Source organism: Chanodichthys erythropterus, chromosome 10, assembly GCF_024489055.1.
Source record: "Chanodichthys erythropterus isolate Z2021 chromosome 10, ASM2448905v1, whole genome shotgun sequence".
NCBI classification, from domain to species: domain Eukaryota; kingdom Metazoa; phylum Chordata; class Actinopteri; order Cypriniformes; family Xenocyprididae; genus Chanodichthys; species Chanodichthys erythropterus.
Window position 1 is genome coordinate 18027024 of NC_090230.1, and position 12977 is coordinate 18040000.

At 36.4% G+C, this 12977-nt stretch overlaps 2 protein-coding genes across 2 annotated transcripts in view; both read left to right on the top strand.

Annotated features, from left to right (window-relative positions):
- The window catches only part of rrbp1b (ribosome binding protein 1b), a 33807-nt gene extending 29326 nt beyond the window's left edge, over nucleotides 1–4481 (top strand). Inside the window, exons 43-49 of the mRNA XM_067396905.1 lie at nucleotides 532–635; nucleotides 1498–1606; nucleotides 1677–1802; nucleotides 1888–1998; nucleotides 2114–2197; nucleotides 2281–2394; nucleotides 4076–4481. Coding sequence (XP_067253006.1) covers nucleotides 532–635; nucleotides 1498–1606; nucleotides 1677–1802; nucleotides 1888–1998; nucleotides 2114–2197; nucleotides 2281–2394; nucleotides 4076–4258 — 831 coding nt within the window. The 3' untranslated portion in view covers nucleotides 4259–4481. The remainder of the gene's footprint in view (nucleotides 1–531; nucleotides 636–1497; nucleotides 1607–1676; nucleotides 1803–1887; nucleotides 1999–2113; nucleotides 2198–2280; nucleotides 2395–4075) is intronic.
- A 3581-nt stretch (nucleotides 4482–8062) lies between these two features.
- Nucleotides 8063–9133, top strand: LOC137028145 (beta-1,3-galactosyltransferase 2). Its single transcript, XM_067396906.1, has one exon. It carries the CDS (start codon nucleotides 8063–8065, stop codon nucleotides 9131–9133), a length of 1071 nt encoding a protein of 356 aa, XP_067253007.1.
- Nucleotides 9134–12977: the final 3844 nt, after the last annotated feature.

Here is a 12977-nt window from a genome sequence, read left to right on the forward strand (position 1 = left end):
AAGTTTAACTCCACCGAGATTATCTTCTAACTACTGGCTGCTTTGTCGGACAAAATGGCGGAATCGGCATTCTGATTGGTTAGATCGCTTGTCAATCAATCTCACGGCGAAGGGTCAATTACTCACTCTCATGTCGTTCTACACCCGTAAGACCTTCGTTCATCTTCAGAACACAAATTACGATTTTTTTAATGAAATCCGAGATGTATATGACACGTTCATAGACATCCAATTTAACGGACACTTTCAAGGTCCAGAAAGGTACTAAAGACATTGTTAAAACAGTCGACGTGAAACTCCTAGTGATCCTGAAGATCTTGATTACCTGGTTCAGGTGTGTTCAAGTAGAATTGGAGATAAACACCGCAGCAGAGTGGCCTTCAAGGAGCAGGATTGTACAACCCAGATGTAGGTTGAAATGACTGACTTTGCACCCTAGAACTTCCAATTCTTTGGGGGTAACGTGGCCAGAACACACCTTGTTGGTGGAAACGGGTATATGTAAGGTGTTGACCATGTTGTTTGTTTCAGGTGTATCCAGATCCAGTGCGAGTGGTATCTGTGGCTGTACCTATTTCGGATCTGCTTACCTCAAACACCGGCGGGCAATCTTCAGTGGAGCTTTGCTGTGGCACGTAAGGTTCTTCTGAAACTGCTGGAACTCTTTGGACCAGAGGTTGCCAACCCTGCTCCTGGAGGACTGCTACTTCCTGCAGATTTCAATTCCAGTTTTGCATCTGCATGTAATTTTCAAATATTCTTGAACACCTTAATTGGCTAGTACAGATGTGTTTGCTTAGGGTTGGTGCTAAACTCTGCAGGATAGCCCTCCAGGAGCTGGGTTGGTTATCTTTGCTTTGGGCGAACCACTAATTATACATCTGACCATTTTCCAAGATGCAGCCATGGTAGGGGTGTGCGATAAGACAGTATTAGATCGTGAATGATTAAAATGTCTTCACGATCTGCCAGTAGAGAGAGATCTTGCATATCTTGCTACACTGCACATTCTATTAGTTGCAGTTGCAGATTTTTGATAATCAACTCTATTGTGATTATTCTCATGTCACTTTGCCGGTCTTTGACGAAAAGGAATGCAGCCGGTCACTTTTGTGTCTTATTATGCTGCCAAAAACACACAAGGTCCACATAAACACAATCAGTTATGTGTTAAGTGAATGTAAACAGCTGGGAAAGAAATCGCATTTAGATCAGTAAATTGTATCTGTGCATTAGGTCTTAAAGTGACAGCAGCCTAATATACCTTATTCTTTTCGTAGTATACCTTATTTTTTCATGTTTTCTTACCTTGTAGGGTTATATGTTTTAATATGGAAATTAGTTTGACAGTATTGCCAAGTAACTTGCAAAATAGTCTTAAATGCCGACATAAAAAAAAAGAATCATGATAAAATCTGAAAAAATTGTCATATATGATATTTTGGCATATCACCCACCTCTAAGCCAAGCTGATCAGTATGTTGTTGCTTTTTTCAGGCATTTATTAAGGACGGGAGCAATTGGAGACTTCGTCATTGTGTCTGAGCGACAGATGGTGAAAGGCATTAGCCGTATCATTGCTGTTACTGGAGATGAAGCCAAAAAGGTTTGAAAATCGAAATCTACCATTGGGTAGCAGTCCAGTTTCTGTAATGCTAACTGTTCCTGTGACCCAGGCTCGTGAGGCGGGCCAAGCCATGGAGGAGGAGTTGGAGTCTTTGGCAGTACGGGTAGGAGTTCCAAGCGTCCCATCTATTCCAGCAGCTCAGAGGCTCTCCAAAGAGATTGGCCTCCTTATGAATGTATGTAGCTCTTCAAAACGTCATTGGCAAGTCAGTTCATGATGTATGAATTTCACTTGTCTATATCATGTGTGATGTGTTTTAGGTGGTTGATAACACCCCTATACCACAGTGGCACAGAAGAGGGTTGCAGACTCGCCTGAAAGCGATGCAGAAGAGTAGCAACACCGCCATCAGAAAATTGGAGATCAATGAGGTAGACATGTCTATAAGTTGTCTTAGTTCACTGGGTAGTAATGTATGTCACATCTGCTCTCTGAGGCATTTGTTGATATGTTATCTGTTATGGCTTATTGTTTCTTCTGCTTCAGGCTAACTTGAAAGCCAAAGAGCTGCTGAACAAACACTCCAATAAAACTGTGCTGGTGGACTTGATCCAGACGGACTCGATGTCGGTAATTAGTATGTTTTGTGATGATCTTTGATGATTATATTTTTATTAAATGTACACAATTGGTATACATGTGATCATGTTTAGGTGCTGATGAAGACTGTGCTCAAGCTGAGCAAGAGCACTCCAGATTCCCTGGTCATGTTGTTTTCTCAACTGCAGCTATCAGGGAAGCTGATTTTTGCCTGTCAAGTACCCAAGGTACAGCACGCACAAAATCACACAACTATAATATACAGTGCACAGCATAAATGAGTACACCCTCTCTGAACAAATATAAAAGATGTATTTTCTTTATGATCACTAATACAATTCATGGAAAGATAGCAAAATTAAAATGTATTAAACATATACATAATAAAAGCAGAGAAATATATTACATTAATTTCCATTAAAATAATTGAATTAGCCAATTTTGTTTAAATTAAGGATTGCAGAAATGAGTACACCCTAGATTTAATTCAACAAATGTATAATATTCTAGCACCTAGTATGCCCTCCATAATTTGTAATATACTGCTCTAACCCTTCTTGGCACGGAGTGTACAAGTTCATGACAAATTTGTCACATCTGTCCTGTTTAACTCCTGGATGATGAGCTCTTTAAATGCCCTGATCTTTAATGGGGAGTGTTGCTCAACTCGTCTCTACAGAATCCCCCACAGGTGCTCAAGAGTGTTAAGACTGAGTGCAGTACATGTCCACAGAAGGTTTTTTACCTTGGGAGAATGCATATCCTCATTGTCATGTTGAAAGAATGCCCAACAATGCAAGGAATGAGGAAAGGGTAACAACTTCTGTTTCAAGCATGTATATTAAATTACACAGTGGTGTGGGAATTCATGACAGCATTAACTCACAACTCCCTTACACCTTCAGTACTCATACATCCCTACAGTATATAAGACCTTTACTACCACTGAACTTTACTGTGGGAACCAGGCACTTCTCACTGTACTCCTCCTCTAGCAACACTATAACATTTTGGATGCTGTTAGATCCAAAATGATTGATTTGGTCTCATGAGACCAGAGTTTTGATTCCCAGAATCTATATTTTGTAAATATGGGCTTTGGAAATGGCTAACTGACTTTATTGTGCTTTGGCTACAGTAGGTAGTTCCAGTGAGAACAATAACCATGCATGTCATTTCCGCAGGCTGCATCTTACTCTGTGAGATCAACAGTCACTCTTTTCATAGCTTTTGCTGGCTCTGAGACACTCGCTTGGCATTTCTCCTGCTCTTTGTCTAGCAAAAAAATCCCTCATCACTAAATGAAAGCTTAAAAGGAAGGCCTGATTATTTCAAGGGCCTTGTCACAAGTCCATTGTTTTTGAATTTCTGTGTTACTTTTGCTATATTTTCACACTTAAAACAATGATTTGGTCATCCTCTTGTACCACTGTCCTCTTTTGAGGAAATAAGTCTCCTGACATTTCTCTCCCATGTGCTTCCATTGTTGTCAGCATTACATCTGAGAATGATTCAGTGGGCTATATAACACTTAATTTTTAAGAAATTACTTCTCTTTAAATGTTTTGGTTCATCATACTTACCTGTTGATCAAACATTGCCTTAAACTTACACCAGAAAATTTTTATTTTGTATTATTTGTAACTTTTAGGAGGGTGTACTCATTTTTGCTATACAACATTTAATCACCTTGATAAGAAAATCTTATTTTCCTGAATAATTTTGACATTCTTCTTTGGTAAGTGATTAGGCAGACTTGCTGGAACATTATATCTCTAAAGAACCCTAACATGTCTTCAAAGTACTTGAGTAATTGCTGACTTTCAGAAGTTTCAGAGGGGGTGTACTAATTTATGCTGTGCACTGTAATCACACAGGTTTGAGATTGCTTTCGTACTCTCTTCTTAGGGCTCCACTGGTGGTTCAGCGATCGAATGGGCTCTTCATGTTTGCACACGCTTGGGTGGAAACGCAGATGGCTCAAACGAGGTTGCTAAAGGTGTGGGAAATCCAGCCAAAGATGCAGATGTTACAGAGATCCTGCAGTGGGCTGAAGAATTTGCTCACAACAAAATCAGAAATGCATCCTGAACAGACTAATGTTGGATAATCATTGACACATAGGACCAGCACACCACAATGGATATGCATCCTTAAAAATGAGGATATTTTATGATCCTGTTCCTTTGTTTTAAAAGGGTAGGACATATATCAAAATAAAATATATATAGTATTAAATATTAAATTATTCCTCTGTTTGGGGTACACTTTATGTAGTAGGTTTGGTTCAAGAGAATGTTTTTGAATTAAAGAAATGGCTCTGTAAAATTTGTAAATACAAAAAAAAAAAAAAAAAAAAATGAATACATGATTCAGACTATCTAATGTGTCTGTCTGATTTATTGCATACATGATTATTGCATTTATCTTTGTTCATTTTGTCAGAGCGAATCTTCTATTATCCTTCATCAGAGAATCACAGTATTCAGTCAACAGAGGGAGAAAAAATGCTTTAAAGACTCGCACTACAAACTGATGCCTATATACAAACTGAAATCACCTCAAATTCCTCATTGAAATTCTCCTGACACTTTATAGACATAGTCTACTCTCAGTGTTTTCCTGCTGAGTTGCACTTCTACGCTGCTGTTTTCATTGACTCGTCTGTGATATTTCAATTGAGTTTTAATGTGCATTGTGTGTATGACATATGAAAAAAATTTGTGGGGTGGGGGGTAACTTTCCATTTATTATTTAGTCCACTTCAACTACTCCAATACCACAGCAGAAACTACTAGCCTAACTAATACATTATTAAAGGCAAGTGAACATACTATACAAGGAACAAATACTGTACACCAAGTACAAGCATAGATAAATACAACATAAAGTTACAAATAAAGTATAAGGTCTAACTGTAGTATTAATTTTCATGTATAGAAATGTAATATTTACATATAAAATGGCACTGTTCACTGTATAAATTTAATATAGATTAATCTTTGTTAAAGCTGTGTTTTATTGTTTGATTTACATGGCAGGTATTTATAGGTTGCTGTCACAGACACCATGCACGCGCACATCCGATAGACACCAGACACACTGAATTCTCACCTCGCTTAAAGGGTTAGTTCACCCAAAAATGAAAATTCTGTCATTTATTACTTACCCTCATGTTGTTCCACACCCGTAAGACCCCGTTCATCTTCGGAACACAAATGAAGATATTTTTGTTGAAATCCGATGACTCCGTGAGGCCTGCATAGGCATCAATGACATTTCCTCTCTCAAGATCCAAAAAGGTACTAAAAACATATTTAAATCGGTTCATGTTCAATATTAATATTATAAAGTGACGAGAATATTTTTGGAGCGCCAAAAAAAAAAACTGAATAACGACTTATTTAGTGATGGCCGATTTCAAAACACTGCTTCAGGAAGTTGTTGTAACTCAGGCATACAATGTCTGATCTGCCCCAAACTTCACATGTTTGATAATAGTCCTGGCATAAAGACATCTACATGGCAATATTCAATAATAGTCAAAGCGCCACCTGTTGGCAGCAGGAAGTGTGGCACGTCAAAATGACTTTGCCATAATTCTCCTGTATGTCACCCACTGTTCACTGTTTTCCTAATCCACGGGTGGTGGTGAGCCCGGGTGCAAGGGCCCTTTCATCGCTGCTTTCAGCTTTAATTCGAATTATATTTATTAATTAAATATGAAATTTCTCAGGCAGTAAATGTGGATCATTTAGATGAATTAATGAAGTGCTGTTGCTCAAAGTCTTGGTCTCGTCTGTGTCTCAAGGAAAATACATTCTTGCATGTTAATTAGAAGTGCACCTCTGTGAGGGAGAGACATGTTGAAAAGTGGCATAGAAAAGTGGCAGAGCAGCATTTTTCTTTTGTTTTTCATTTTGTCATCACAGTAACCCAAGAGTTCAAGATCTGCCAAATGTTTTTTCAACCAGAATATCTGGTTCTAGTGATGATTTGATACTGTTTCAATTTAATAACCCCATCATATACTGTGAAACTGGCAAATATGTGAGAACAATTCTATATGAGCCTAGTAATTTTGCAGTTTTATGTTAAGTAATAAGTAATCAAACAGCAAATATTCTCCATAAAACAATGAATTTGTGGAAAGTTCCTCTTATAATAGTATTGGAAGGAGTTTCAGCTGGCTGTGCAATTGCTTTGCATCACAAATGCAGTCATTTTCATGCACAGCTCCACCCCCAGTTAAGACAAACAAAATAATTGATTCATGTTAGAGTAGTTCATTTACATATAAAAAGTCAAGAACGCAGTCATGGCATTTGGAAGCATAAGGAAAAGGTATGTTCACCCCTGCTTTTAGTTGTGTGTGTGTATATATATATATATATATATATATATATATATATATATATATATATATATATATATATATATAGTGTGTATATATATTATTGTTTTAGTTCAGTTTTAGGTGTAGTAATTTTAGTACTTCAACTAAAATGTCCATATTATATTTTATCACAATCACAAAAATGAATTTTAATAATTTCAATTATAGTTAACAATAACAACAGTGGAAACAACTGGACAAAGTGCTTAAAATATTGTAAAGATTAACTATACAGCAAAAACTGCAGTGTTAAATTAACTCTCCTGGGAGTACATGTGAGACCATACTCAAGAGTGTTAAAGTGTTAAAATAAGAGTGTTAAATGAACACTGAAGTGGTGTTAAATTTAACGAGTTAATTAAGTGATTAACAGTGATGATTGAGCATTATTGAAGATACCTGATGATAACAAGCAGAATCACCAAAGGAGAAAATCACAATTTTTAAGTTACCATCATGGAGATCAGCGTTTGCTTTAGTTGGACTCTTGACCCTTGACTTTTTAAAATAAAATTTGGTTTTAACTGAGTAATAACATCCAGACAAACAAATGGAAAAGATAATCAGGTGTTGGTTATGTTTTTACATAATCATTATTTGATCTGAATCACTGAACTCATTTAAAGCCCAATCTCTGAGTTAGATTGACATAATTGATTACAGCAGCACTGTGATCCTACAGCACAAGATCAGCTTTATCAATATAATCTGAAGGATTTATCATAAATTGTTCTGATTTAAAAAAAAAAAAAAAAAAAAAAAAAGTTATTTTAGGCACACACAGACATCAATTATCAGACATCAAGAATAACCCTAACCCTAATTCATTTAACACTCTTATTTGGTGTGGTGTAGTATGGTCTCACATATACTCCCAGGAGAATTAATTTAACACTGCAGTTTTTGCTGTGTATGATTCCCAAAATAAAAAAAAAAAAAATGTCTTTGTTTTGAAAATGTATGTTGTTCTGTAGAATACTATAATTAAATATTTCGGCACACATTGTGAAAGAAGTTTTAGTGAAAGACAGGGAAAACCAGCACGGTCACTTTTGGCAATGAATGTACACCTTATCAGAAGATGGATCAGATAAACATATTTGAATGTCAAATACCCACAAAAACTGCACACATAATGGTCATTGGTTTGTTTTGGTCTTTGGTATATTTATGAGAATGATGGTGTTATTCTCACTGGCTGTGTGTGTCTGGCTCTTAAACTTACATTTGTTTTAAAGTCTCAAGATGTTCACCTTTATATTTAAATGTTGCCAGACAAACAGATAACTTGTACATTTGTTTATTTAGCTAGGTGACTTGACAAATGATGATTAGGCCTACAACGAGCGAAATAATGAATACAACTAGCGAAAACGCATGGGAAATTAAAGATTTATATATTCAGAAATAATTAGGACTAGTTCAAGGGAGATGACTTAATCTTTTAACATTTCTCTTTCTCCTTCTTCAGATGTGGTTTGACTCCGGATAATGTTTTAATGTGTCACATTAAAACAAGATTCGCTCTGATGCTCACATTGACATTATCATTGTCTACCATTGCTTATGTCTATTTCTCTCTCAAGCCAGTTATGCACCATCACACCAAGTTTAATGTTGTAAATCATACTCAGTCCTATACTGAAGGCTTGTCTGACAAAAATTTTGTCTGGAAGATCATGCAAACACCTAGAGCACTGAAAAAACTCACAGCATCCATTAGCACAAAACCCATATTAGTTCTTCACTATGTAGCTCATCCAAGCAACTATAATTTCATCCTGGATGAACCTGATAAATGTAAGCAGAGTCCGTTCCTGGTCTTGATGGTCCCTGTGGCGCCCAATCAGTTAGCAGCTCGTAACGCCATCCGGAGCACGTGGGGGAATGAGAGCACAGTCCAGGGAAAAGCAGTGATTACTCTGTTCTTGGTGGGTTTGACTGGAGGATCCGACTCTGAAAAAGTTCAACAGCAGCTGGAGGAAGAGAGCCGACAATACAGAGACTTACTGCAGAGCAACTTTGTGGACTCGTACTTCAACCTGACCATAAAGACGATGGTGATCATGGACTGGCTGGCCACTCGTTGCCCTCAAGCGACTTTCAGTATGAAAGTTGATTCTGACATGTTCTTAAACCTGGAAAACCTGATGACCCTCCTATTGGCACCCAACACACCCAGACAGAACTACATCACTGGAATGGTGATGTGGAACCGGCCTGTCGTCAGAAACCAAAACTCAAAATGGTACGTGTCAGAGGAGCTGTACCCCGAACCGAACTACCCCACGTACCTGCTGGGAATGGGATATGTTTTCTCCAACGACCTGCCAGAAAAAATAGTTGAGGCTTCCAAGGACTTGAAGCCCTTTAACATGGAAGATGCATTTGTGGGTGTTTGTCTGAAACGTTTGGGCATTAAACCCTCACGTGCACCAGATCCTTCTCAGTTTCGGACCTTTATGAAGGATTCTAAAAGTCACAACCTTTCCAAGGTCATTACAACAATTGCAAGGTCACCGAAGCAGATAATAGAGTTCTGGCAAAATGTGACAAAAATATCACCCTGATATGTTTGTCTTTATACTCCCTTAAAAAAAAAAAATGTAATTTAAAAATGAAATGCTCAAATTTAAAGTGGTGTATCCAAGTCATTATACGTATGAATTCCATTTTCAACTTATTTTTGTATAAATTAATACATCTGATATATATAAATATAGGCTATATGTATAGTATTAACCCTGCAACCAAAATATTGACTTCTAAAGATATGCAAATAAGATGCGCATAACCATAATTCCGACTTCCCCAGATCTGCTTCACGATTCTTTTAAATTAAGAGTAAATAAAAATAAAAAACCTGAAAATATTGGAAGAAATGTGTATTGGAATTAAATTGTGCCTAAACACTTAATTATTTTTCTGCTTCATGGGTAGGCTACACTTTGCCTGCCTTTAAAACTTTTAAATTCAAAACAGTAAAATGTGTCAATATGTTTTTAGTCATTATCAATAAATTGCTCTTTCTTTCTTTCTTTCTTTCTTTCTTTCTTTCTTTCTTTCTTTCTTTCTTTCAGTAACCATATTACTTTTAGTTTTGCTCGTTGTCTGGATGAATTCACGAGTAAATGCTTTTAACCCTCTATGGTATGCAATATGATATCAATGAAAAAAAAATATTTGTATTGTTTTTCCTGCGTATAAAAATGTTTATTGATATTGTTAAAGCGTTTTTAATTTTTTAATTTTTTTAATTTTTATAAGTTTGTTGCCTCGAGGCAACATTGTACCACAATGGAAAAATTTAAACTTGCCATTTTCATGTACAAAAAAATAAATATATTTATTGAAAACATCAATTTCTTTAACTAACTAATTTATCTAGTTTTTTAATGTATTAAAAGTTTCATATTTAATAAAAAGTAACATTTTATATCCAGCTGTTGCCCTCAGGCAACACTGTACCATAGTGGAACACATTTATTACTAAACAATCATATTATTATGTTATTATATCAAGTTATCTTATCCATCTTCATCTCCATCTTCTCTCTCACCCTCACTCTCTCCCTGAAGGACTGTCACTATGATTTTGTCTTCCTCATCACAGTATGACCCCTAATCCCACCCTCATCAACTGGCTTTTCTACCTGTGTTTTATACCTTTTTGAAGTGCTATAAAAATGTGCAGATCATGATATATGCAGATAGAGTATGTGAATCACTATTCTTATAAGTACATTACAAAATCATATGAAAATGCCAACATATTTAGATATTTCTAACTCTTTTCCTTACAAATATGATACATTTGTATTCAAACCTATTATGGCTGTATGGCCATATGTGATTCCATTATGGTACAATGTTGCCTTGAGGCAACATACAGTTTTTTGATATTTTCTCTAAAACATTTGATGATATATAATGCAAAGTTCTTAAAAATACTTCTTTACTTGCCAGTGAAGGTGACTTATATTTTTGTGGATGATTAAATGGTTACAAAAAAGTGCAAAAAGCACTTTTCAATGGAGAATATGGAGTCATGTGACATGTGCTGAAACAGGACACAAAATGGCCCCCTGTTGGTCATGTTTTGGTCTTTTTTGCACTTTTATTGATTAGTATTTGAGTTATTCTGTCCTGAGATATGCTTGATCAATCATTTGGTGCCTTATTTAATAAAAACAAATTAAAATAGACCATGTTGCCTGGAGGCAACACCGTACCATAGAGGGTTAAACCGTCGATGTGTCAGAGCGCCGCCCTGCTGGCCAGAATCTACTGCTTTCACTCATTGAAGCATCACCAGATTGAACCACAAGACCGCGATAATACAATGGTTATGTACGTTGATAACAAGTAGCAGTCAATGAGACTATAATATAAAACCGCTTTAATGTTGAAAACATATTGTAAATAGCAGACTAAAATTACTTAGTTCATTTGAACAGTTTCAGGCAGCATTTCACTAAGTTCTCCAATGAGAACATCATTTATTTTTCTCAGTTGTTAAACATAACGTTAGGTGTTGTAATTGGGTTTTCATGACAATTTAGCCAATTTACCTTTAGTTTGGTCCTTCCTCTGGATCGGAGGTCGGCAACCCGCTGCTCTTTAGCGCCCCCCTAGTGGCTCCCTGGAGCATAGCTGTCAACCCTCCCGTTTTTCCGGGTTTCTCACGTATTTGGCTCTTTTCCCGCTGTCTTCCCGTTTTAGTATTTTCCCGTAAAATATCCCGTATTTTTACGCTCTGACTGTGTTACCTCAGAACACGCAACTTTCTGTGTCTGTGAAGTGGCTTGCACTTGGGTTGCTAGACCTCCAGGCAAGCAGGTGGCAGTATACAGACAGTAGCTTAGGCTACTATCAAAGAAGAAGACATTTGCAGCGGCGGGCGGGAGCAAGAGGGAAAAAGTAGCGGTTCACCTAGTTTACACTCGCTCACAGAAAGTGTTAAGAAATGCAAAATCAGCCACATTATGTAATAGGGCTCATGCTTCACACCAGGAAGGGTGACAAGGTTGTCTTTACTGTCTCTATCCATTTGTTTAACTGCCTCTTACACACATTTATGTCTGTCTGTCTGTCTCTTTCTCACTCCTACCCCCAACATTAAGCTAAAACACAGTGTAGCAAATGAAAATGTGTAAGTAATGTTTACTTTGTTCATAAAAAGCCCTTTAAACATATCCATTGGTCATTCTTTATATTGTGTAACGTTAGTTATAGACTCTTTAGACCAGGGATGGACAACTCCGGTCCTGGAGGGCCAGTGTCCAGCAGAGTTTAGCTCCAACCCTAATCAAACACACCTGAACCAGCCAATCAGCTAACAAATCCCTTATGTGGGGGATGGATTCCGGGAAATCTCACTTATTTTCAGTGTTCAATGACAGCTATGCCCTGGAGCTTTTTCAAAAATGTATGAAAATGGAAAAATATTTTTTGTTTTCACATCTGTAAGAGGACAAACATGACACATTCTTAGCGTTTTCCAATGCTGTAAAAATGTGTATAATATTACATTTCAACATTTCTGTCAACGAAGATTTGCGTCATAGCCTGCGACACACGTTTCAGCGCGGCGCGAGGGTATGCATCGACGTCACTTTCCCGCCGAAAGCACGCTCCTTCAGAAAGAAATGTATTTTATCATTCATTTATTCCAGGTATTCCTTAAATATCTTGTTTTTGATTGTCAAAAATTATTGTTCATTTTTTTCTTTTTTACTTTATTAACAAACACAGTTTTTGTATGTCTACATCAATTTTACACACAAGGGTCAAAAATGACCCGTATTCATTTCCTATGAAGTGTTTCTTCGCTGAATCTTTGAAAGAAATGTATTCTCTCATTTATTTATTCCAGGTATTCATTAAATATCTATACAAAAGCTATGATTTGTGAAAATCAAAAACAAGATATTTAAGGAATACCTGGAATAAATAAATGACAAATTACATTTCTTTCAAAGATTCAGCGAAGAAACACTCAGTCATGATTGAAAATATTTTTGACCCATGTGTGTAAAATTGATGTAGACATACAAAAACTGTTTGTTAATAAAGTAAAAAAGAAAAAATGAACATAATGATTTTTGACAATCAAAAACAAGATATTTAAAGAATACCTGGAATAAATTAATGATAAAATACATTTATTTCAAAGATTCAGCAAAGAAACACTCAACCATGATTGAAATTACATAGGAAATGAATACGGGTCCTTTTTGACCCATGTTGCGCATTAGAAAGGGTTTTCGTAGCTTGCGCATCAAAGGGTTAAAACACACAATTATGCAGAATATAAGATGGAAGATGATTTGTCAACATAATATATGACAATACAATATATATGGAATGATTTTACCTCAAATAGTGGCATGATTGGAGTGGAATGATTTTACA